The sequence below is a fragment of the Diabrotica virgifera genome, chromosome 7 (assembly GCF_917563875.1).
Source record: "Diabrotica virgifera virgifera chromosome 7, PGI_DIABVI_V3a".
Classification (NCBI taxonomy): domain Eukaryota; kingdom Metazoa; phylum Arthropoda; class Insecta; order Coleoptera; family Chrysomelidae; genus Diabrotica; species Diabrotica virgifera.
This window is the reverse complement of record NC_065449.1, coordinates 249,633,670-249,657,712: the sequence shown is the minus strand read 5'-3', so window position 1 is coordinate 249,657,712 and position 24,043 is coordinate 249,633,670. Positions and strand designations below refer to the sequence as shown.

General features: G+C 33.6%; 1 protein-coding gene across 2 annotated transcripts in view; it reads right to left on the bottom strand.

Annotated features, from left to right (window-relative positions):
* Window positions 1-22,403, bottom strand: part of LOC114325273 (uncharacterized MFS-type transporter C09D4.1-like) — a 48,176-nt gene extending 25,773 nt beyond the window's left edge. Inside the window, exon 1 of one of the 2 annotated variants that reach the window (XM_050656638.1) lies at window positions 22,098-22,403. In XM_050656638.1, the coding sequence (XP_050512595.1) occupies window positions 22,098-22,364 (267 nt within the window). In that variant the 5' untranslated portion in view covers window positions 22,365-22,403. Of the gene's footprint in view, window positions 1-1,639; window positions 1,933-22,097 lie in introns of those variants that run through there. The other variant, XM_050656637.1, reaches the window with a different exon arrangement.
* Window positions 22,404-24,043: the final 1,640 nt, after the last annotated feature.

The following is a 24,043-nucleotide window of genomic DNA, read 5'->3' as shown; positions in this document are numbered from 1 at the left end:
ACAATAAAAACAGTGGTTCTTAATATGAAAATAGCTTTTATTTCTACAACCCATTTTTCTTGCGGCTTTGTAAATTTTAGTTTATTTTAATGTTTCTTTATTTTTGGCTGTGGTAATCAATCAATAAAAGTCACTCCTTATCTGGTACATAGGATCTGGTTGTTTGATTACAATTTTTGTCCTTTGTAGTGCGTGGATTTTTATATGATTTTTTTTGTTCTGTTTCATGTTTTTTGTTTTCAATTATAGGTACAAAGAAAAGAACTATTATCTGATAATGTATTCAATTTAAGTCCAAGTTTTGCTGAGTGTAAAATGACAGGATATTAAAAAAACTACTGTTAATAATAAATGGACTTTTGGAGACGTTGTTGTAGGCTAACAGAAGGACTGTTATAAGCCGGAAGTTTGCCAATAAAGACGTCCATGAGGGTTCCTGGCTAGCTCCAAATGGTAAATATATCAATCAAATAAATCATGTGCTTATTCAAAAAGAATATGAGAAGATGGTAACAGATACAAGATCTTACAGAGCAGCAGAGGCGGATAGAGATTTGATTTGAAAGAAAAGTAAAAGTAACCTAACCCTAGAAGCAACCTTAAATATAAGGCAGCTAAAGAAGAAAAATGGAGTATGGACGAAAGGTGGAGAAATATAAAAAAAGTTATTGAAATGGAAAGGAAAATATTGAGAATTTTTGAAGGTATTCAAGAGCGGAGGTATGCAGAAAAAAAAACTAATGCCAAGATCACGAGTCTTTTTAAAGATCCTGCGATATGAGAAGTAATAAAAGCATTAAGATTGAGACGGTTTGGACATTTAAAAAGAATGAAAGATGAAAAATACCAAGAATATTAATAACTAGTTGAAAGACTGATAAATTTTGTACACACTTGAATGAATGAAGAAAGTAAAAAAAGTATATTAAAATGTGTAAATATATTTAATTTCCTTAGCTAAGCGCTTTCGACATATGTGTCATCATCAGAGCTAATGGTCAAAGTATGTATAAACAAAAAAAAGTACCGGCTACTTCGGGTTTTAGGTGTTTGCATATTAAGAACATTGGTCTGCTGTGCAACTCCGGATGATGAAATATTACTTTTCTTGGATTACTGGATTTTAATTAAAAATAATAAAACAGTAAGAACAACCACTTAGCCTTAGACGTTACAAATATATAAATTTTGGTCATGGTACGGGATCACCGAACCATTTTCAAGTGATGCGAGCAGTTGACTGACGTCAGTGAAGATAGTGAGTAAAGATAGTAAAGAAGAAGAAGAAACAAATAAGAATTTGATGGACATACCCTGAGACATAAAGATGACAGATAGAACAAAATGCTTATTCACTGGAACCTAACGCATTACAAACGACAAAGAGGGACCAAGAGGGATACAAATAGAACAGGATAGAGAACTATGATGGAAAGAGGGGGAGGTCTATGGCCAAAGATGAAAGCTTTTAGCTGATTAGATAGAGACAGAAACGTTTTTTTTTTGCTAAATAACCGTCGTTTCAAAAAAAAAATTTGAAAATAATGAAACAAATAATCGAACAAAGTAACAGATGAAGTAAAATAATGAATCATACCTATATTAAATTTAAATATACTGCCATAAATTTTGAACCTACCGTTTTGTCTATAATATAGCACACGGGAAAAAAAGTCAACGGCCACATGGCACTAAAAGACATGGCACTCCAGTCCACTTCACTTTCACTAACATGATAGTACTTTAGCACAACATTAGTAATAATAGAGTACTGAATCCACTGAAAAGTACTTAAACAGGCGCACATATTATAAATAAATAATATCATCCATCGAGTCCAATAAACCCGTATATCTGGTTTTTCAGAACGAAGCTTAGTATGTTCTCTAACACAACCGTTCTTTAGCATCTTGTGTTTTGCTTGGAATTAAGAAAAATCACTTCTTACTCATTTATTTTAGCTCATGTACAATTATAATGTGATCTTTGGGTTATAAAATAGTCTTGGCTTTGCCTATTGATTTCGTAGTAAGTAGTTTTACTTAAAAATAGCTACAGGGGGCAGGTAAAAAGTTCGTATTTATTTGTAGTGGCTGGTTATATCGCAAAACAAGAATGTCATAATTAGTGTGTTGTTTATTGTTTAATAGGAAATTTAATACGGACAGTTGTAGCTTGTGTGATCACAAATTGAGAAAACTTACTTAATATTTTTTCTTCTTCTTGTTTTGCCCTTTAATTCGTCCAATTTTGTTCTGTTTTGTGCTTTCTGTTTCCAGTGTGTTCCTCCTATCTTTCTAGTGTCATCCCCCCATCTCATCTGGGTCGTCCTCTTGCTCTCTCTCCTGTCCATGGTCTCCATTGTTGTATCGTGGTATTCCACCTATTGTCCATTTGTCTGTATGCTGTCCTGCGTCTTTGACTTTTATTTTGTTTCTTATCCAGTTATCCTTTAATTTTACTCCTAACATTGCTTGGGTCTTTGCGTCTTCATTATTTTATCCATGTTTCCTTTGGTCAAGTTCCATATTTGTCATGCGTATGTGAGACTTGGGAGTATGCACTGGTCTATTATTTAATATAATAAAATAGTTTTCCATGTTGTCTTCTTAGTCTTCTGTCGTCAATTTTTGGACATAGGCCTCCCCCAACTCCTTCCATCGTTCTATATCTTGAGCAACATACGTCATACTTCCAATTTATTCCGTTTTTTTTTTATGTCATATACCCATCTCATCTTTGGTCTTCCTCTTGGTTGTCTATCCTTGTAAGATCTCCAATATTCTAATGTGGCAATCCAACGTTGGAATTTCTATCTAGTTGTGTGGCCTGCGAAGCTCCATTTAAGTTTTGAGCCAAAATTTTGATGTGATATCCTGAACTTTTGTTTTTGATCTTACGCAGTGTTCCTCCTTTTTCTGTTACAGTCGTATACTTAACATCGCTCTTTCTGTTGAGGCTAGTTTATTCATATTTGCCTGGGTCAGGGTCCAACTTTGACATCAATTTGTCATGATAGGAAGGATGCACTGGTTAACAACATTGCTCTTTAAGTATTAAGGTATTTTGCGGTTCTTAAATATTAAACTGGGTTTTTGAAATCCTGCCCATGCCAGTCGTGGTTTTAAGTGATTGCCTTTGGTTATCTTTGTCAAGTTTCAGAATTTGGCCTAGTTAGATTTACTTATTTTTGGACTTTTTCTATCTCATTGCAATCCACAGAGAACGGCAGTTCTCACCAGTGGCGCACAACACCCCTACAAGCGACACTATATATACACGAAATTTTCGATTTTCTAAACCTGACTGAATGGAAAATTGGGCCACATCCCATCTTAAAGTTTACGAAAAGACTAGTCCATCCATATGTTACTTCTCCATTTTGGTCCAAGGGTGTGGAATTTTCGGCCCTTCCCATTTAAAGCCTATTTTTCGTTCTCGTCCCCAAAACTCCCAAAAATTTAAAAAATTTAAGCCCGACCTTTGCGGCTTCTGATAGCATAGATTATTACCTTTCCAACGCATGTTTAATTTTGAAAATCGGTTGTACCATCCAAAAGTTATCGAGCTCAGAAATATGACTCAATTTTTATTTAAAAAATGGAAAATGTTTGTGGATATGTATGTTTGTATGTATTGTTGTGATCTTTATTATTGATATGAGATAATATTCTTATATGTCATTTAATTTAATCAATGCATTAATAATAATCTAATTAATTTACCAGATCACATATCAATATGTTTTCAATCTCAGGGCTTTTTATAAAATTAATTACTTACTTACGTGGCTTCTAAGTATTTCTCAATGGTTCCTAATCGGGATAGGAAAGAAAAGAGTAAAATAATAACACATATGGGTTACAATTGTAATCAAAATATTGTTTATTTTATTTAAATGGCAATCACTGCTTAAAATTTGCTATATCTTATTATTCTTAAACATAACATTTACACATGGGAATCTTATTTCCTTTTGGTTTCCAATTGAAAGTTTTTATTAACATTTAACTATTATGATTTATTAGCAACAATTCTATTTAAGTTTGATGAAGCTTTTCTGATATTATTGATTATGTTTCTTCAATTTTAAATGTGGTATTTAATACGAAAAACCCATACATTCATGTCCAAACAAATGAGACTGACCTTTTTCTGGTGAACTGAGAATGTCTTCACACAAGACCCGTTTCCTGCTATCCTTGGCTGCAATCAAAACCTCGTCCTGGCTTCCAGTAATGTTCTCCTTTGAAACTAGCTCGTATAGCTCTCGTTTCCTGCTTCTGTCGTGATGCTGTGTTCTACCTTTTTCGAAACTGCAATCAGCTACCGGGACACTCTTGGCTCAAGGAGGTTCTTTTACTCTCAACCTGGCCTACCTCTCGTTCCACGATAGATACTCCACACTCACGGAACTACACCGGCTTTCTCACTCTCCGTACACTACCGTCTACTACTGGACTTCACTTCTCGACAGCTCAAAACATTCTGCTCTCTATTTGTCATTCATTCCCCTACTTTCTAAATATCCCTTCCAGATTCACAAATCAACCTTCCACCACCAACTCTCATTCTCAGTATTCCTCAAAACCAATTTTTAATCTTTCTAAATATGCTTAATGGATTTCAAGAAAAAATAGTTAATTCCCATTCTAAAATTACTTTCTACTATTTACAAAATTTAATGATCTATTATCTACTTCAACTGAGTCTTATTTAGCATAAGCTAATGATCGAACCTTCCGCGAACAACGATAATGACCTATTATCGATTTCACTTGAGTTTTATTTAGCATAGGCTAATGATCGAACCTTCCGCGAACAACGATAATGGTACGCGCCATTCACTTTGTTTGTTCTAAGCGCATTGTCCCGAGTTTCGTTTAATCACTTCTTAAAATTAAATATAACAATTTGTTGTATACAGGTTGTTCTAAATTTATATGCCCGTGGTTGAGAAAATTGAAAATATTTTATATTAAATTGAATTCTGTTTATAATTATCAAAATTTAATTTTCATATCAAATAGAAATATAACAAATCCCCGCCTTGTATTCGATAAAATTTATCTGCAATTTTAAATAAATTTTCTCGAGGCAAAACCAACTCCCTGTATATTTCCTTACTTTAATCTACGTCTTATACCCCTTCTTCTTGTATTACTCTAATTAGTCCCACCTGTAGAGTAATTGTTTCCTTATTTTTAGTGACCTCATCCTGTGTTAGAGTGTCGGCTATTATGTTGTCTTTCCCTTTTTCCCATATCAATCTTCTGTCTTTTTCCTCAGATTTTTCACATACTTTTACCGTGCATTCTGCATCCTCGTTTTCATATGCCTCCTCTTCAAATGCCACTGTTTCGATCATATCTTTTTCGCTTTCATTTGTTATCTTTATTTCTTCTTCTCCTGAGCTCATCTCTTCTTTTGAGGAATCCCAGTTTTCTTTTGGTTTTGATACTCTCAATTTTTCTTCTTCTGGGCTCAACTCTTCTTTTGAGGAGCCACAGGTTTCATTTTCTTTTGTCTTTTTCTGACTTTTTCTCCCTTTTCTTCTTTGTCCGTGCTTCGTTGCCAAATTCATTTCCAATGTTTGTTCTTTACCTGATTCGTCCGTATTTTGTTTCTCCTGTTCCTTGTCCTGTTCTTCTTCTTTTTCTTCTGTTAGATTCATCGTATTATTTTTAAAATCTATCACTACATGTTTTTCTGCCAATTCGTCAACTCCTACTATCATGTCATGTGACATGTTTGGCATTATTACACATTGTAGTGCATACATCTTCTTACCCAGTCGTACCATTACTCGTATGCCTTCATTTGTAGTTGCCAATGTCCGTTTGTTTGCGCCCACTAAATTTACCCTAGGTATTTTGTAAATTAAATTTGTTAAGTTAACTTCTTCTATTAGTTTTCTGTTGACCAATGTTATTTCAGATCCAGTGTCTATCATAATTTTAATTGGTTTCTCGTTGATAAATCCATCCACAAATTTTAAATTAACTCCATTTTTCTTTTCGTTGTTTCTTGCCAATTTAATAAACTCCTTGGGGTGACAAAAGATTCCTGTTTGATTTTTGGTTTTTAGTGAGCGCCGTCGTGAAAAGACGCCGGTTGCTCATCGTTGTTTATATTTTCGTCATAATGTCTCTCTCCGTCATATTCATCTGTCTGGGTATTATTTACTTCTCTTCTATTTTCTCTTGGTCTGTCGGATCTGTTTCGTTTTTCTCGATATCCCTGTTCATTTTGTCTGCCATTATTTCTGTTTTCTTGATTTGAGCGTGTGGTGTTTCTATTCTGGTATTCTCGATTTCTGTCCTCATTCCATTGCCTATTTCTTTGTTCATAATTTCCTCTTCCGTTGTCTCTATTTTCGTTTTCCCTTCTGGGATTAAAATCTCGTCTTGTATAGTCCCTCCTATTTTGATTTCTATCTCTGTAATCTTGTGTTTCTCGGGGCCTGTAATCTTCTCGCGACCTTCTTGATTTTCTTTCTCTTAGACGTGATTCTCTTATTTGTAAGAATTGGCATAGACTATCTATGTCTTTGTAGTTTTGCAATGTGATATGGTCTTCCAGCGTTTCTTCGAAATGTCTTGCAATCAGTTCGACTAATTGTTCCGATGAGTAATTATATTGTAAATGTTTTGCATTATTGTAAATTTGCAAAGCATATGTCCTTTCTGATACCCCCATCCTATCATTGTATTTCCCATTTTGCAATTCCTTGTTAATTTCCAATTGTTGGACTTTTCCCCAGAAATAATTCAAAAATTTTTGTTCAAATTGTTGCCAATTGCCGAATTCTTCTTCTTTACTATCGAACCATAGGCTTGCTTCATATTTGAGATGGTTTCTGATAGTTTCTTTTGCTGTTTCGAAATTTCCGATGTGCTGTATTTTCTTTTTTTGGCTATTTATGAACGGCACTGGGTGTAATATTCTTACATCCCCGCCAAACCTTATCTTCACGTCATCTGTGCTATGTATAACCATTTCTCTTCTTTCTCCGACATTCTGTTGAGTATTGATTTCCGCAATCTTTCTTTCCACTTCTTCTATGTCTGCTTGAATAGCGTTTTGCAACTTGTTTTCCAAACTTTCCATTTCTTTTTTCTGGCAATTCGTTAACTCCTTCATTTTATTTTGAATTTTCATTTCTTGTTCTTTCATGTGGACCTTCATTCTCATTTCTTGTTTTTGCATGTGATCTTTAATTTTCATTTCATACTTTTCTATGCGTTCCTCTATTTTCTTATTGTTCTCTTCTATCGCTTGTTTTGTTTCCTGTTGATTGTCATCCATTTTTTTCTCCACTTTATCCATTTTCTGTTCCATTTTTTGTTGTGATTCATCCATTTTTTTTTATGTTTCTTCCTGATTTTCTTGCATTTTATCCATTTTTTTTGACTGGAGTTGCATTAGTTGTAATAATTTATCTATTCCTGATAATTCTTGCTGTTCTGATGCCATGATTGTCGTGTCTAAAATATCTTCTTGGTCTGAATGTTCTTTTTGTTTTTTGTTGTCTTTGCTTTGGCTTCTTGTCACAGACATTTGTTTTCAAGAAATACTGTCCCCGCCAAATATGAAATTTTACTAGTATGTTACCAAGACGACTTTTTCTCACCCAAATATTATAAATTGTCAATAAATATATCAAATGTAAATATCGTAAAAATAAAATATTAAGTTATGTAATATCAGTTATGTAAAATTTGTACCTAAAGAGATCTAAAATTTTATGTTATCAAATGTAAGTATCTCACTTTTTACCACAGGCATATACATTTTCAAATACCGGCTTTACTCTTTCTATCCTTCAAATTTGCCACTAGAAATACTTTACAATGCTTTCCACGTTGGACGACAGTTGTTGTGATCTTTATTATTGATATGAGATAATATTCTTATATGTCATTTAATTTAAGCAATGCATTAATAATAATCTAATTAATTTACCAGATCACTCAGGGCTTTTTATAAAATTAATTACTTACTTACGTGGCTTCTAAGTATTTCTCAATGGTTCCTAATCGGGATAGGAAAGAAAAGAGTAAAATAATAACACATATGGGTTACAATTGTAATCAAAATATTGTTTATTTTATTTAAATGGCAATCACTGCTTAAAATTTGCTATATCTTATTATTCTTAAACATAACATTTACACATGGGAATCTTATTTCCTTTTGGTTTCCAATTGAAAGTTTTTATTAACATTTAACTATTATGATTTATTAGCAACAATCCTATTTAAGTTTGATGAAGCTTTTCTGATATTATTGATTATGTTTCTTCAATTTTAAATGTGGTATTTAATACGAAAAACCCATACATTCATGTCCAAACAAATGAGACTGACCTTTTTCTGGTGAACTGAGAATGTCTTCACACAAGACCCGTTTCCTGCTATCCTTGGCTGCAATCAAAACCTCGTCCTGGCTTCCAGTAATGTTCTCCTTTGAAACTAGCTCGTATAGCTCTCGTTTCCTGCTTCTGTCGTGATGCTGTGTTCTACCTTTTTCGAAACTGCAATCAACTACCGGGAACTCTTGGCTCAAGGAGGTTCTTTTACTCTCAACCTGACCTACCTCTCGTTCCACGATAGATACTCCACACTCACGGAACTACACCGGCTTTCTCACTCTCCGTACACTACCGTCTACTACTGGACTTCACTTCTCGACAGCTCAAAACATTCTGCTCTCTATTTGTCATTCATTCCCCTACTTTCTAAATATCCCTTCCAGATTCACAAATCAACCTTCCACCACCAACTCTCATTCTCAGTATTCCTCAAAACCAATTTTTAATCTTTCTAAATATGCTTAATGGATTTCAAGAAAAAATAGTTAATTCCCATTCTAAAATTACTTTCTACTATTTACAAAATTTAATGATCTATTATCTACTTCAACTGAGTCTTATTTAGCATAAGCTAATGATCGAACCTTCCGCGAACAACGATAATGACCTATTATCGATTTCACTTGAGTTTTATTTAGCATAGGCTAATGATCGAACCTTCCGCGAACAACGATAATGGTACGCGCCATTCACTTTGTTTGTTCTAAGCGCATTGTCCCGAGTTTCGTTTAATCACTTCTTAAAATTAAATATAACAATTTGTTGTATACAGGTTGTTCTAAATTTATATGCCCGTGGTTGAGAAAATTGAAAATATTTTATATTAAATTGAATTCTGTTTATAATTATCAAAATTTAATTTTCATATCAAATAGAAATATAACAGTATGTATGTGGAAAAGTTAAACCGATCTGAATTTTTTTTCTGTGTTTCAAGAGGGTGTGAGGGCCGATTCAGAACCGGTCTAATTTTTGACTTCTGACTACCCGTAAGTTAGCTAGAGGACTAAGTAAATACAAAATAGCATATTTTTTGGGCGTATATATCTTAGGTTCAAGAAAAGGCAGGAAAACCGCAAATACACCAAATTAATAGGGTTGAGTTAAGCTTTCAAATGGCCCTTAAGCGATCAAGCTGAGACATACGCACTGCTCACCATAGCCAAAAAACTGAAAAATTAAACTTTGAAAATTTAGGTTTTTCGACAATTACTCAAAATTTCAACCTACGAATTGCGCCAATAACTGAGCGTTTGTAGAAGGACTCAGGACGCGTCTAACGGTGTATACCTTATATCTGGGAAAATTCGAATTTTTAAGTTATAGGGTTCATAAGTATGATCAAATCTATTTCTTATGGGAAAAACGGTTTTTCAAGCTCAATAATTCCTGTAATACGTTCAGTTATCATACTCGATCTTGGATGCATCAGATACTACTTGTCAATACGTTTCAAATTCATGTTTAGTGATCAACATCAGGTAAGCCGTTCAGAAATTATAGAGCTCCAAAGGTATAATTAGTCCAGGAACTGAAATTTTTCACTTCGCAATTTTTACAGAATGGATAGATTTGTTTAAAAATTTGACAATAAGTAGTGGATAGTCCAAGGATCAAAATCTATATGATGCCGAAAGACGCTTTTACCAAGGGGGTAGTTGCCACCTCATCTCGAGGGTGGAAATTTTTTTTATATTTTGACCGCAAATGCTGGTAAAAATATTAATTATAAACAAAAAATGTTCATTATACATTTTTTTGATAAAATTAATAGTTTTCGATTTATTAGTTATCGAAGCTGTTAGTTTTATATCGGAAAGATTACCAGATAACGGCAGTTCTCGCCAGTGGCGCAGAAATACACCCCCCTACACGCGACACTATTATATACACGAAATTTTCAATTTTCTAAATCTGACTGAATTGAAAATTGTGCCAACTCCCATCTTCAAGTTCAGAAAAAGACTCACCCATTCATATGTCAACCATCCATTTTGGTCCAAGGGTGTCGATTTTACGGCCCTTCCTATTTAGGGTCTGTTTTTCGTTCTGGTCCCCAAAACTCCCAAAAACTTCGAAAATTTAAGTCCAACCTTTGCGGTTTCTAATAGAACTGATCATTACCTTTCCAACGCATGTCTAATTTTGAAAATCGGTTATACCATTCAAAAGTTATAGAGCTTAGAAGTGTGACTCAATTTTTATTTAAAAAAGGGAAAATGTTTGTGGATATGTATGTATGTGTGTTTGAAAGTTAAACCGATTTGATATTTTTTCTCTGTATTTAAAGAGGGGGTCAGGGCCGATTTAGAACCGGTGTAGTTTGTGACTTTTGACCACCCATAAGCCAGCTATAGGACTTTGTAGGTACAAAACGGCATATTTTTTGGGGGTATATATATTCGGATCAAGAAGAGGCATGAGAACCGTAAATATATCAAATCAATAGTGTTGACTTAAGCTTTCAAATGGTGTCCAAGCCGTCAGGATCAGACATACACACGGCTCAGTATAGCCGAAAAACTGAAAAACTAAACTTTGAAAATTTTGGTTTTTCGACAATTACTCAACATTTCAACGTACGAATTGTGCCAATAACTTAGCGTTTGTATAAGGACTCAAGACGAATCTAACGATGTATACCTCATATCCGGGAAAATTCAAATTTTTAGGTTATAGGCTTCATAAATATGATAAAATCTATTTTCTATGGGAAAAACGGTTTCGAAAGCTAAATAATTCCTGTACCTAATAGCTTCAGTTATCATACTTGACCTTAGATCCATCAGATACTACTGGTCAATACGTTTCAAACTCATGTTTACTGATCAAAATCGGTTAAGCCGTTTAGAGAAGTTATTAAGATACAAAAGTATAATCCAATTAACGATTATTCCCCAAATGGATTATGAGTTGTAGTGGTTACAACGCTAAATTTGATCTGGCAACGGCAATCCGACTTCATTTACCGGCCATCTCAATATATTTTTTTTTCAATCTATTTCGAATAGAAAAAAATCTAGTGTACATTCGATGGACACTAGATGATTTGGGAGATAATGCAACAAAGGTGACCATTTATAAAGCTTGACGTGTAATAGAGGAACATTGCATTCAACTTCATACATTTAATTTATAAATAACTTTGAAAAACTCCTGATACAAGAATAAAAAACCGCTAAACGCCGTAAAAATGAGTGGCGCATAAAATATTCCAGCTACAAAAGATCTGATATGAATGTTACGTGGCGCGAAAATGGATTTTCATTTGATGCAAAACAAAATTCTAGTTTTATTTTAAAAGATTTTTCCATAATATTTGCTAAATTTGAAGTAAACGCGCCACAAAAGAGTTTCAAAATTCAAACTGTATCAAAGTTACTCTTTTGTGGCACTTTTACTTCAAATTTAGCAAATATTATGGAAAAATCTTTTAAAATAAAACTAGAATTTTGTTTTGCATCAAATGAAAATCCATTTTCGCGCCACGTAACATTCATATCAGATCTTTTGTAGCTGGAATATTTTATGCGCCACTCATTTTTACGGCGTTTAGCCGTTTTTTATTCTTGTTTATAGTTATACATAAATATGGGATCGTCTTTGTTTGTCATTGTTTTTGTTATATTCATTTTTAGGTTGATATATTGGGAGCTTACTATGTTCTCTAACACTACCATTTTTAGCATCTTGTGTTTAGCTTGAAATTAAGAAAAATCACTTACTCATCTATTTTAGCTCGTGTACATTCTTCTGAGGACCTCTTTATTTGTGACCCAGTAAATCCACGGAATTTTAAGTATTCTTTAATATAGCCACATTTCAAACACTTTCAATTTTCTGCAAATATTTTTGTTTAAAGTCCACGATTCAACACCATAAAAAACAGCATCGCAGCATTTACTTTTATACCAAGAGAGAGGTTTTTGCTCTTAAAGAAGGCCCCCATCCGGTTGAAGGTGGATCTAGCTTTTTAATGCGCGCTCTTATTAGTCCAGGGCGCATCTGTTTTGAGATAGACGTTGAGAGGTGACTCATATTTTTTTGCAGAAATTGTTTAGAATTAACTCATATGATATTAATTAAGTTGTCCTCCCACTCAAAAAGGTCCGGAACATTGTTTAAATAATCAAAATATCAAAAAATGAAGAAAAAAACTCGATTTTTTCTTCGTTTTTTGATTATAACTTTAAAAGTATTCATTTTCGAGAAAAGTTGTACCGATATAAAAGTTGAGTAATTAAATTTCATATAATATAGCATTGGTTAAAAATTTTTAAAATTGTCGCCCTTGTTGCAAAATAGCAATAATTGCGAAAAAACATAAAAAACAAGTATTCGCATTTTACGTATTTCAATTATTTATGCTAAACTTAGGACCTTCGTATTTCACCCAGAAAAACTTTATGATATATTAAAACAATACTGTAAATTTCGTTAAGATCGATTTAATAGATTTTGCAAAATAAATTTTGCAATCCAGCTTTCGCAAAAAAATTCATTTTTTCAAAATGTTGCAGGACTGAAAATAAAGCAGATAGCAAGTTGAAATTTTTTCACATATAGAAGAATACAGTACCTTTCATTTTCATTTTGCAAAATTAAAATCGATTAATTACCACAACGTCATGAATTTTTTTAAATAAACATTACTTTTTGGTGCTATGCGCAGGATAGCGGTGTTTGATTCACACAAGTTGATTTCCACCAAAATGTTTGCTAATCTTTATCTAATATATTATTTTCTTACTCTATATTTTGTTGTATTTTAATATTTTAAGTCCACAAAAATCAAACTAATTTGATTATTGTTTGTGAAATATTGTTTAAACAATTGCATGTGTTTAAAAATAATAAACTTTTATTCTGCAAGTTAAAATTTATGAACAAAGAAAGTTTTTGCTAAGAAAAGTGTTATTTCAAAGGACAGAGTGTGTGTTTTTATTTTGCAATAAACAAATTTATTTATTTACATCGAAATTTACTAAAAATTAAAATTTATCAATCATTATCAAAGGTCATTGGGATGCCCAATCAGAGCAAACGTATCCGCTGTCCTGCGCGTAGCACCAAAAATTAATGTTTATTTAAAAGAATTTCTGACGCCGTGGTAGTTAACCGATTTTAATTTTGCAAATTGCACATGAAAGGTACGGTATTCTTCTATATGTAAAAAGAAATTCAATTTGCTGTCTGCTTTATTTTCAGTCCTGCAACATTTTGAAAATATGAATATTTTTTGCGAAAGCTGGATTGCAAAATTTATTTTGCAACATCTATTAAACCGATCTTAATGAAATTCACAGTATTGTTTTATTATATCATATAGTTTTTCTGGGTAAATCGTGAAGGTCCTATGTGTAGCATAAATTGTTGAAAAACTTAAAATGCGAATACATACCTGTTTTTTATGTTTTTTTCGCAATTATTTCTATTTGGCAACAAGGGTGACAGATTTTAAAATTTTTAACTAATGCTATATTGTAGGAAATTTAATTACGCAACTTTTCTGTCAGTAAAACTTTTCTCGGAAATTAATACTTTTAAAATTATAATCACAAAACGAAGAACAAAATCGAATTTTTTATTCATTTTTTGACATTTTGATTATTTAAACAATGTTCCGGGCCTTTTTGAGTGGGAGGATAACTCAATTATTATCATATGAGTTAATTCTAAGCAATTTTTGCAAAAAAATGTGAGTCACCTCTCAACGTCCAAATGTAGTAATATTTTTACAGATGCGCCCTGGTCTATATCTCTTGGTTGTTGGTCCATTCTTCATTTATTAACAAGCAAGTAATTTGATTCAACCCGACCCGTGAGATTTGTTCACCCCTAATGGGGCTAGTACACGTTGGGCCAATCAGTTGGGCCAAGGAGTTGGGCCAACGTGTACAGGACCACTTGGCATGAGTTTGCAATTGGCGGTCAGCGTTGGTCTACAAACCGAATCTTGTCGGTATTTGGTACACAAATCAAAGGATTTTTGGGACTTGCGCGATCTGCCCAACAGCTGTTTGGTTATGAATACTGAACACGTTGTTGTCGTTGAGTTTAAATATTTGTTTTCTCTTCTCACAATACTGATACTGTTTATTAATTTTAAGTATATTAATTTACAGTATTAATTTTAAGGTTGTGTTTTAATATGAATACTTTTTTCGGTGTAAAAGCACCGTCGTTTGCGCCATTGTTTTTTAATCACTCTTGTTTGGTACACTTTTCTATAAGCATTGAACGCATTGTACAAATTAATTGCGGCAGCTGCTACAGTCTCCACATCCATATCCATAATCAGAGTTTGTTTTTTGTTTATCCACTAAGAAAGGTTAATGCAGACTGATAACTCCACCAACGTGTAATCACCATGTATTCACTGTTCTTACTTGGCCCAACTTATTGGCCCAACTCATTGGCCAACTAGTTGGCCCAACGTGTACTGGAGCCATGGAAGTACGTTCGGGTGTAACAATTCATTGGAGCGAGGTGTATTAACCCGAGTCTAAGAGTCACTCCACCGCGCTCCAATGCTCCAGGCCATCCCTTTCCCCCCTATAGCACGCTGATGCGCGATAGGGGCACAACTATCAGCCAACTGCTCTTCACGTGGGAATCCTGGGTAATAGAATACCAACGTGGTGCCCTAATCGATTTGCAAATCAGGCCAGCGTGAAGCGCTATATGCCTGTTATCTTCTTGTGACTTGTCCGCGGTACTAAAATTGCTTGCGTGGGCCCCAGGCCTCTGAACCGACTTAAGCTCGGTTCAAAGACCTGGTGCTCAAGGGTTGGTCCCTACTTGCCCGGGTTTTTGTGTTTTTTTTTGTTAGAAATTTTTTTTGTTGGCTTGCGCCGGTGTTAGTAATTTTTTTTTGTTTTTTTTTTTTGACCGAGGCCGATTATTTTGGGCTTTTTTATATTTTTTTGTAGGATGTCCTGAAAATAAAATCTTAATTAGTAAAAATTAGCGAATATGGGGCCCACACTAATTGCCTTGTGGTTGTTGATAGAGCCACGTATTGTCCACTTTTATTTTATTTCTTATTTTATATCTTATTTACTGTCATTTAATTTATTTCTTTTTTATGTCTGATGTTTATTTTCTTTAATCCACTATTTGTTGTTTCCATCGGTGGAAGGCGTCGTATCGCATTATCTCTCGCAGTGTGGGACTTGGATGATTTTCCAGTGCTGGGAATTTTGTCCTGGCTCTTTCCGTCATTATTTCGGTCACTCTGATTTGTTGGAGTTCTCTGAATAGGTGTCTTTCCGCCACGTATCTTCGGACGTTCGCTGCTTCCCTTAGGCTGGTGTTGTGTGCCGCTTGGATCTTCTTTTTTGTTGTTTTGCATACGTGTCCTCACGCGAGAGATGCATATGTCAAAATTGGTATTATTATGCTACTGATTAATCTTATCTTCGTTTTAGTTCTTAATTTACTTTTTCTACCTGCGAGTCCTCTTAGTGATGCTTTGGCCATATTGGCTTTTCTAAGTGTGGCTTCTACGTGTTTTTGAAATGTTAAGCCTTTGTCCATTATGACTCCTAGGTATTTCGCGTAATATTTCCACTCGATGGGGTTGTTTTGCACCGTCAGTTGTTCTTCTGGGCTTTGTCTTCTCTTTTTGAATAGCACCGCTTATGTTTTTTCTGAGTTTATGGCTATTTTCCATTTAATACACCATTCTTCAACGTCCACTAGCGCTGTTTGTAGTTTGTTTCCTTTTTAGAAGAAATTTTAGGAACAATTTTAGGAGGTGACTTATAAGACTTATCGTATTATCGATATTCTTCGCATTTTTTGGTTCCTGTTTTTTTGCAAGTGCAATAAATTCAGATTCCAGCCATGCTGTTGGTATTTCTCCAGAGTTGTTATGTTGTTAAGTATCTTTGTGATTATTTCTATTGATTCGTTGTCCATTAGTTTGAGTAGTTCTACTTGTATATTATCGGAGCCTGCAGTTTTGCCATCCTTTAGCTGTGTTATTTCAGAATAAACTTCATACTATAATATTCTTGGTCCATCATTTACTCATTCTGTCCATTACATCTAGCTCAAAGGTGTTATCTCTTTGGTTTGGTTTAGTATACACTCCCATTATTTAATCTGCAATAGTAAGTTTATTTAAGCTATTAGTAGTGTTAGATAGGAATGTTTTTTTGTGTTGTAGGTTTCCGACTATGAGTCTGTCAACATAATATTCTCGAGCTCAACGAATGGACTCTAACAATATTAACTTACATAAAGCTATTATCTTAAGAATAAGAAGAAAAACATATTTTATATACACATATGACAAAACAACTATGAATAAACATCATTTTGCATAAACATTTTCAGGTGCACACTTACATTATGAAAACCTGTAGGCACATAAACGAAGAAAGTGACCTTAATGTACAATAATTTTATTGCGTAACTCCTTGTCCGTTTATTACTGTAAATACTATTTGTACAAAAGATAAATTATTGTAATGGATTTATTGAATATTGCAAATGTATATATTAACATTTTGCGGTATAAAAAAAATTAATAGGTGAAACACGTTGGAGCCAGGTTGGGTAACTATGCAGATTGGTTTTGAATATGAGGTTGCCATTTAATCTTAATAGCATTAACGCCTAAATGAACAAACAATAAATGAAGAATTATTGAATACATGGCTAGAGCCATGGATTAGTCCCCGTACGCCCTCACTTAAAGCATAGGAAATAACTCGAGAGAAACGTTGTATAGTAGTACCTACCAGCTATCTAAGACAATCATTAATAGTCACCTCAGTGGGGTGCTATTTTTCGAGGTGTGGAATCCATAAACAAGGAATCTACCTGTTTTATGAAATGATCCCTTGTTTATGTAATTTCACACCTCGAACAATACCACTCCGCTGAGCTGAATAGGTATTAATGAGTCTCTTAATAGCTACTGGAGCACAGTTAAAGTGTTTGACACACTTTTGAACGAATTTCATTCAGAACGGGGGGCCAGACAAGGATGTATACTAACTCCACAATTATTCAAATATTTAATATATATGGGGAGCATATTATGAGAACAGCACTTGAAGGATGGAAAAGGGGGATCTGAATAAATGGTCATAAAATAAACAACCTACGTTTCGCAGATGACACAGTCTTCAAGCAGAGCTGATTGATCTTATACGGCTCAAATACTCGATCTGCAATTGGGCCTTAACATATCAAAGACAAAGATAAATATATGTAGTAAGATAGAGATGTATAATATAAAAGGATATAATAAAATAAAGTAGACAAAATACTACAGACATTCCAGTCAAAGACTATTCGTATGTTAGCTAAAGCTCCATGGTACGTGTCAAACAAAACCCGTCATGCAGACCTCAGCATTCTAAGACCCTAATAACCATTTATAAAGGTTTAGTGAGATCATATCTAGACTATGCTGGTAGTATCTTAACACCTGGAAACAAAACTGTTTTAAAAAAATTGGATTCCATACAATTTCAAGCTTTAATAATTGTTACTAGTTGTATGCGTTCAACTCCTACAAATGCATTATTATCTGAATGTGATGAAATGTCTCTAGAATATAGAAGAAAAATTCTTTCTATGAAAATGTTACTTAAAATTAAAGAACTAAAGGGTAATCCATCAGAGGAAACAATTAATAATATTACAAATTATTGTATATCAAATATTGGCTATTGGAAATATAGACAATATCCATATTTAATAGAAGCTAACATTAATTCCCAAAATGAAATTATAAATATTAAACAATCAGAAATAAATCATATTTATGAAATAGAATTAAAATATCTTGTAGAACCAGTCAATATTATATCATCTAAAGTTACCAAATACCAAAACAGAATTTTATAGTCAACAAAAGTTTTATAATGAATTTTGTGAAAAATATCATACATATACATGGATTTACACTGATGGCTCAGTGCATCCCATATTAAATACTTCAGGTATGGGTGTACATATCCCATCTTTAGAGTATAATTTTTCCGCCAAGTTATTCAGCCATACTCAAATTTGCAATGCTGAAATAATCGCAATAAATAAAGCAGTCAAGCAAAGTCAATTTGCATAGAAAAAAAATATTAACAAAGCTGTCATTTTTACAGACTCCCAAAGTGCTATCCAGAAAATTAATATAAAACTTTAAAGTAGTAAATGGTTGTTCAGGAATGACAAAAAGACTTATATTAGAAGCAAAAAATATTTAGATATTATCATTGCATGGATCCCAGGGCATTCCGGGGTATTAGGAAATATTAAAGCTGATTCACTTGCTAATGGAGGTCGTTGTCTCAATTGTCCAGTAAACATAAAGGTGGAGAAAGATGACTATTTTCCCTTTTTTTAAAAAATGTACTGGGATAAATTTAAAAACGAGTGGAAGGAATATTTTAAATATAAAGGTATTTGGTATCAACAGCTACAACCAGTTTCGAAAAATAGTCCTTGGTATCTCAATGTCAATTACATAGATAGAAGACATATAACAACTATTATCAGAATGCGTACAGGTCACTGATTGGTTCCAAATCACCTATTTAAAATGGGGATAGTAGAACATCCTTATTGTGAATGTGGTCAATTAGCAGATTTACATGTGATTCTTGAATGCCCTATTAACACTGTGCAAAATTTTGATTTATATACTGAATTAGCTAAAAATGGGTGCCCAACACCCATATCCCTTACAACTCTTCTTTATAAACCGCAGTTGGTTCTTATTAAACTTTTAATACATTTTTTGAATATACACAAAATTAAGTTATGAGGAAAGTAAAATATTGAAAATAAATAGATAATATAAAATAATAAATCATTTGAAAAATATGTCAAAAGTACACGTGAAAATATAATTCATATAACCCAATAATATAATCTTTTCTTTCTTTATAAATATTCTGTAATCACCTGGGTCTTTCTCTTTACCTTTCTGAGGCAACAACATGGGATTGTGTAATGGTCAGGTGTTGCCCTATATAAGAGAAGTTTGTGCCTTTGTTGTATTTATCCCATGCCAACTCAAAATTGCCTGTAAAAAAGACATAGAAGAATAAGATTGTGTAATGGTCGACAGTTGCCCCTGAGAGAAAAAAGTTTGTATCTTGTTGTATTTGTCCCATGCCAACTCAAAATTGCCAGTAAACTCAAAAAAAAGTAGAAGAATAAGATTGTGTAATGTTGGGCAGTTGCCCCTGAGAGCAAAAAGTTTGTGTCTTTGTTGTATTTGTCCCATGCCAACTCAAAATTGCCAGTAAACTAAAAAAGAAGTAGAAGAATAAGATTGTGTAGTAGTCGGCAGTTGCCCCCGAGAGAAAAAAGTTTAATGTCGTTGAAAAAAAAGTTTAGTTGTTGTATTTGTCTCATGCCAACTCAAAATTTCTACTAAAGCAAAGAAGAAAAAGAAGATTGTGTATTGATAGACAGTTACCCCTAGCGTGAATTTTTTTTATCTTGTCATGTTTGTCCCACACCAACCAAAATTGCCAGTTAACTAAAGAAGAAGAGAAGAAGATGAAGATAAGGAAGCACATTGTACAATGTACTAACTCCAAATTGTAAGTGAATAAGGGATTTTTCCCTTATTTCACGACGATGAGCTGGCCAAATACCCAAGTAGGTGGAGGCCAATAAACTTAAGAAGAAGAAGAAGAAGACCTCGGCATTTCTTTTATCAATTATATGATCGCTGACCACTACAGAAGATACATGAATCGCAGCACAAACCATCCAAACCATCTCATAGATGAATTATTCAACCCTCCACTGATTGACAGACGCAAAAGACTTTGGCCAGAAGACCTAGCTGTTAGGTGAATTCCAGAGAGTCGTCAATGGACGACACCTGCCACAAGCTAAAAACTTCATATTTACTTATTACTTTATTGAAGTAGATTTTTAGTCTACATACAGAAGTCAATGCTGAAGATGAAGAAGTATACACATTTCTCGACGCTCCTTGTCAATTATCATTACCACTGAAACCATGTACACCAACAGAGATCTGGAAGGCGATAAATAAAATAAACCCTCATAAGGCTCCAGGTTATGACTTAATTAATGGTGATATACTAAAGCATTTGCCTAGAAAAGCGATAGTCCTGCTAACTATTGTATATAACAGCATGATAAGACTGTCACTTTCCTATTCAATGGAAATACGCACAAATCATTATGTTTGCGAAACCGGGCAAACCGCCTACAGAACCCTCCTCCTATCGTCCTATAAGCCTTCTACCAATAATGTCAAAAATTTTCGAAAGACTTCTCTTAGACCGAATTTTCGAAAGAATAAATATAAATAACATAATTCCTGACCATCAATTTGGCTTTCGACAGAACCACTCAACAATACAACAGTGCCATAGGATTGTAAATTATATAAAAGAAACTTTAGAGGGAAAGAAAATGTGTGCAGCAGTATTCCTTGATGTGGAAAAGGCGTTTGATAAGGTGTGGCATAAAGGCCTGTTCTATAAAGTGAAAAAGAATATGCCTAATGAAATATACCTGATATTAAAATCATATCTCAGCGAGCGATTTTTCCAAATCAAAGTAAATACCTCACTTTCCAAATATTATCCTATACAATCCAGAGTACCTCAAGGTATGTGTATGTGTGTGTATGTGAAAAAATGGCTTGGATGCGGGTCCGTTAGCCACAGATTTTTATTTTATTTTTACCTCAATTTATTAGTTTTGTTATATTCCCACCTATCTGACTCAAATGACTATATTTGTTTCTTTCAAGTTACCTCAAGGTAGGGTCCTCGGTCCCTTCCTTTATCTCCTTTACACTGCTGATATACCTGCTGATGATGACATTACTATGGTCACATTTGCCGACGATACAGGAATCCTTACATCAGACGAAAACCCAGATAGAGCTTCTAACAAACTGCCAAACTACTTAAATTCACTTCAAACTTGGTTAACAAAATGGAAGATTAAAGTAAACGGTGAAAAGTCTTCACAAATTACGTTCACAACAAGAAGGATCGACTGCCCACAGGTTCATATTAATAACATTCCTATCCCCTTAAAATCAGATGTCAAGTACCTGGGACTCCATTTGTACCGAAAGCTGACATGGAAGAACCATATCAAAACCAAGAAAGCTCAACTAAATTTAAAAGTCAGACAAACGTATTGGCTGCTAGGTAAAAGATCCCAGTTATCGTTAGAAAACAAGGTATTATTATACAAAATTATACTAAAGCCGATATGGAGTTATGGTATAGAGTTATGGGGCTGCAGCAAACCGAGCAACACTAAAATCTTGCAAACTTTTCAATCAAAGTCGCTGCGGATGATAGCGAATGCACCATGGTACGTTTCCAATATAACTATCCATAATGACCTTGGGATACCATTAATCGAAGATGTTATTAAACTACACGCAAACAAAGCCCAAGAAAGAAATTCCGCCCATGAAAGCCAAACTATTCAACAACTCTACCAGCCGCCACTTGTGGGAAGAAGAATAAAAAGGACATGGCCAGAGAACCTAAATGATTAGGTGTATTGGAGAACCATCGATGGATGGTGCCCAAAACATGCCAGGATTACAGGAAACTTTGCTAGGTACTATTTGCTAAATACTCAGTGTTGTAATTAGAGTAGATTGTAAATTTGCACCTAATAAAATGATAAAAAAAATTGAAGTAGATTGTAAATTAGCAATGAATAAATAAAATAAAATAAAACTTACCATTTTATCAATGATGAAACACGTCGGTATCATAGAAAACGGCCATACGAAAGCAAAAACTATCGAGGTCCAATCAGACTGACTGGTACTAAGATGGTAGTACTTGGTGACTAAATTAGTAATTATCGAGTATTCGACCCAGTGGAAGGTGCTCAGAATACCTGACACAATATACATCAATAGTATCAGCCATCTTTTCCAATAAACCTTTATTGTAGGTTCATAATATGTTGGAATCAAAATTTTTTCGGGTGTTTTGGTGTCCATTTCAAATTTGATAATGTCGCTGTTGGTCCCGAAATTTGATATATGTTATAGTGTCTATATAGTTTATTATATTTAAACTGATAACGATGTTTAATAGAGATTTAGTTGAAATAGTAATTTTGTCTAATTTTTAGTATATTTGAATGCTGATTCATAATATCATATAAAATTAAAGACCTTTCTATGGACACGGTATTAGAATGATTCATTTTTGCATTTTTCGCAGGATTCATTTGTTCATTTTTGCATTTTTCTTTATTTCAGATATTTCAGATAAATGAACAATAAAAGCTCTGGATATGATTGCTTAATAGCAGCCATTCTGCTCTGATCATGAACCGTTGGGAGATTTAAAAACCAACGCTAGAACTGGCGAAATCATTGGAGATTTAATTTTTTGTTTACAGCAATTTAATTTTAAAATTATTTTCAAAATGGGTAAAGATAATACATATACTTACCGATTTGTTATTAAGATACCCGGTACTTGAGTGTTTTGAAAATGATGATTTACATAATTCAATGAATTAATATATTTGATAATAATTGTGCAATTGTGCAATCTTCCTGAAATGAAATATTCAAAACAAATATACTTAATATAAACAAGAGATATAAACGTAATATTAAGAATATTAAAGGAAAAGTCTAGAATTTTAGTATCATTAGAAACGAGAAATTATATTATTATGGACATGCTCTAACAGAAAACAGAACCAAAAATGATCGCTACAAACAGAAATAGCTATTACTTTAAGGGTCTTGACAAAGCTACACGTCATTTATGTAAGAATTGTTAAATTTACAAGTCGTGTGATAGGTCTTCCATCAAGATTGGGTCCATCAGAAAGACCATATCAAATAATATCTTTGGAAAAATTTTCGTCAGTGGTTTTAAAGGAAGTTGTTCAAAAAGATATATTATGCATATTTTAGTAGATTTTATAAATCCTGATCATTAAATGATCCTTGCACCTTGCACAATAAACGGCACATCTTAGAACAGATCAATAGATTTTAGTACCTGGGATGTTGGATCGATAGCAACCTAAATCCTGATCTAGAAATTAGATTGAAAATAGAACAGGCCACAAAATTTTTCGAAAGAATCAAAAGACTGCTATGTGATTCTCGAATAAAACTCTAAATTAGACCATGTTTATCAAAATGCTACTTATGGTCGACTCTTCTCTATGCAGTTGAGACGTGGGCCCTTATAACATCAAACGTAAATAAATTGGAGGTCTTTATGGTTGTCCACATGTGGAGATCCACAAGATCCACAATGTGGATATACCGGATAATCCTCAAAATTTCATGGACATCGCATACCTCAAACGAAGAATCGCTGCATAGAATAGAACTTTTTAACACAATGAAAGTTAGAGAAACATCATACCTATATAGGCTACATACTTAGAAATACTAATAAGTACCAATATGTTCAACTAATAGTGACAGGAAAGACCGAGGGAAAGAAAGGACTAGGAAGGAAAAGACTATCGTAACTAAGAAACATCCGACAATGGACAGGGCCAAAATATTGAACAGCTAATAAGAACAGCTGAAGACAGAGAAGAGTTTACAATTTTGTAGTAGTCAACCTCCAATGAGGAGAGGGCAATTTAAGAAGAAGAAGAAAGAAAGAAGAAGAAACTGATCAATATACAGGCATAAAT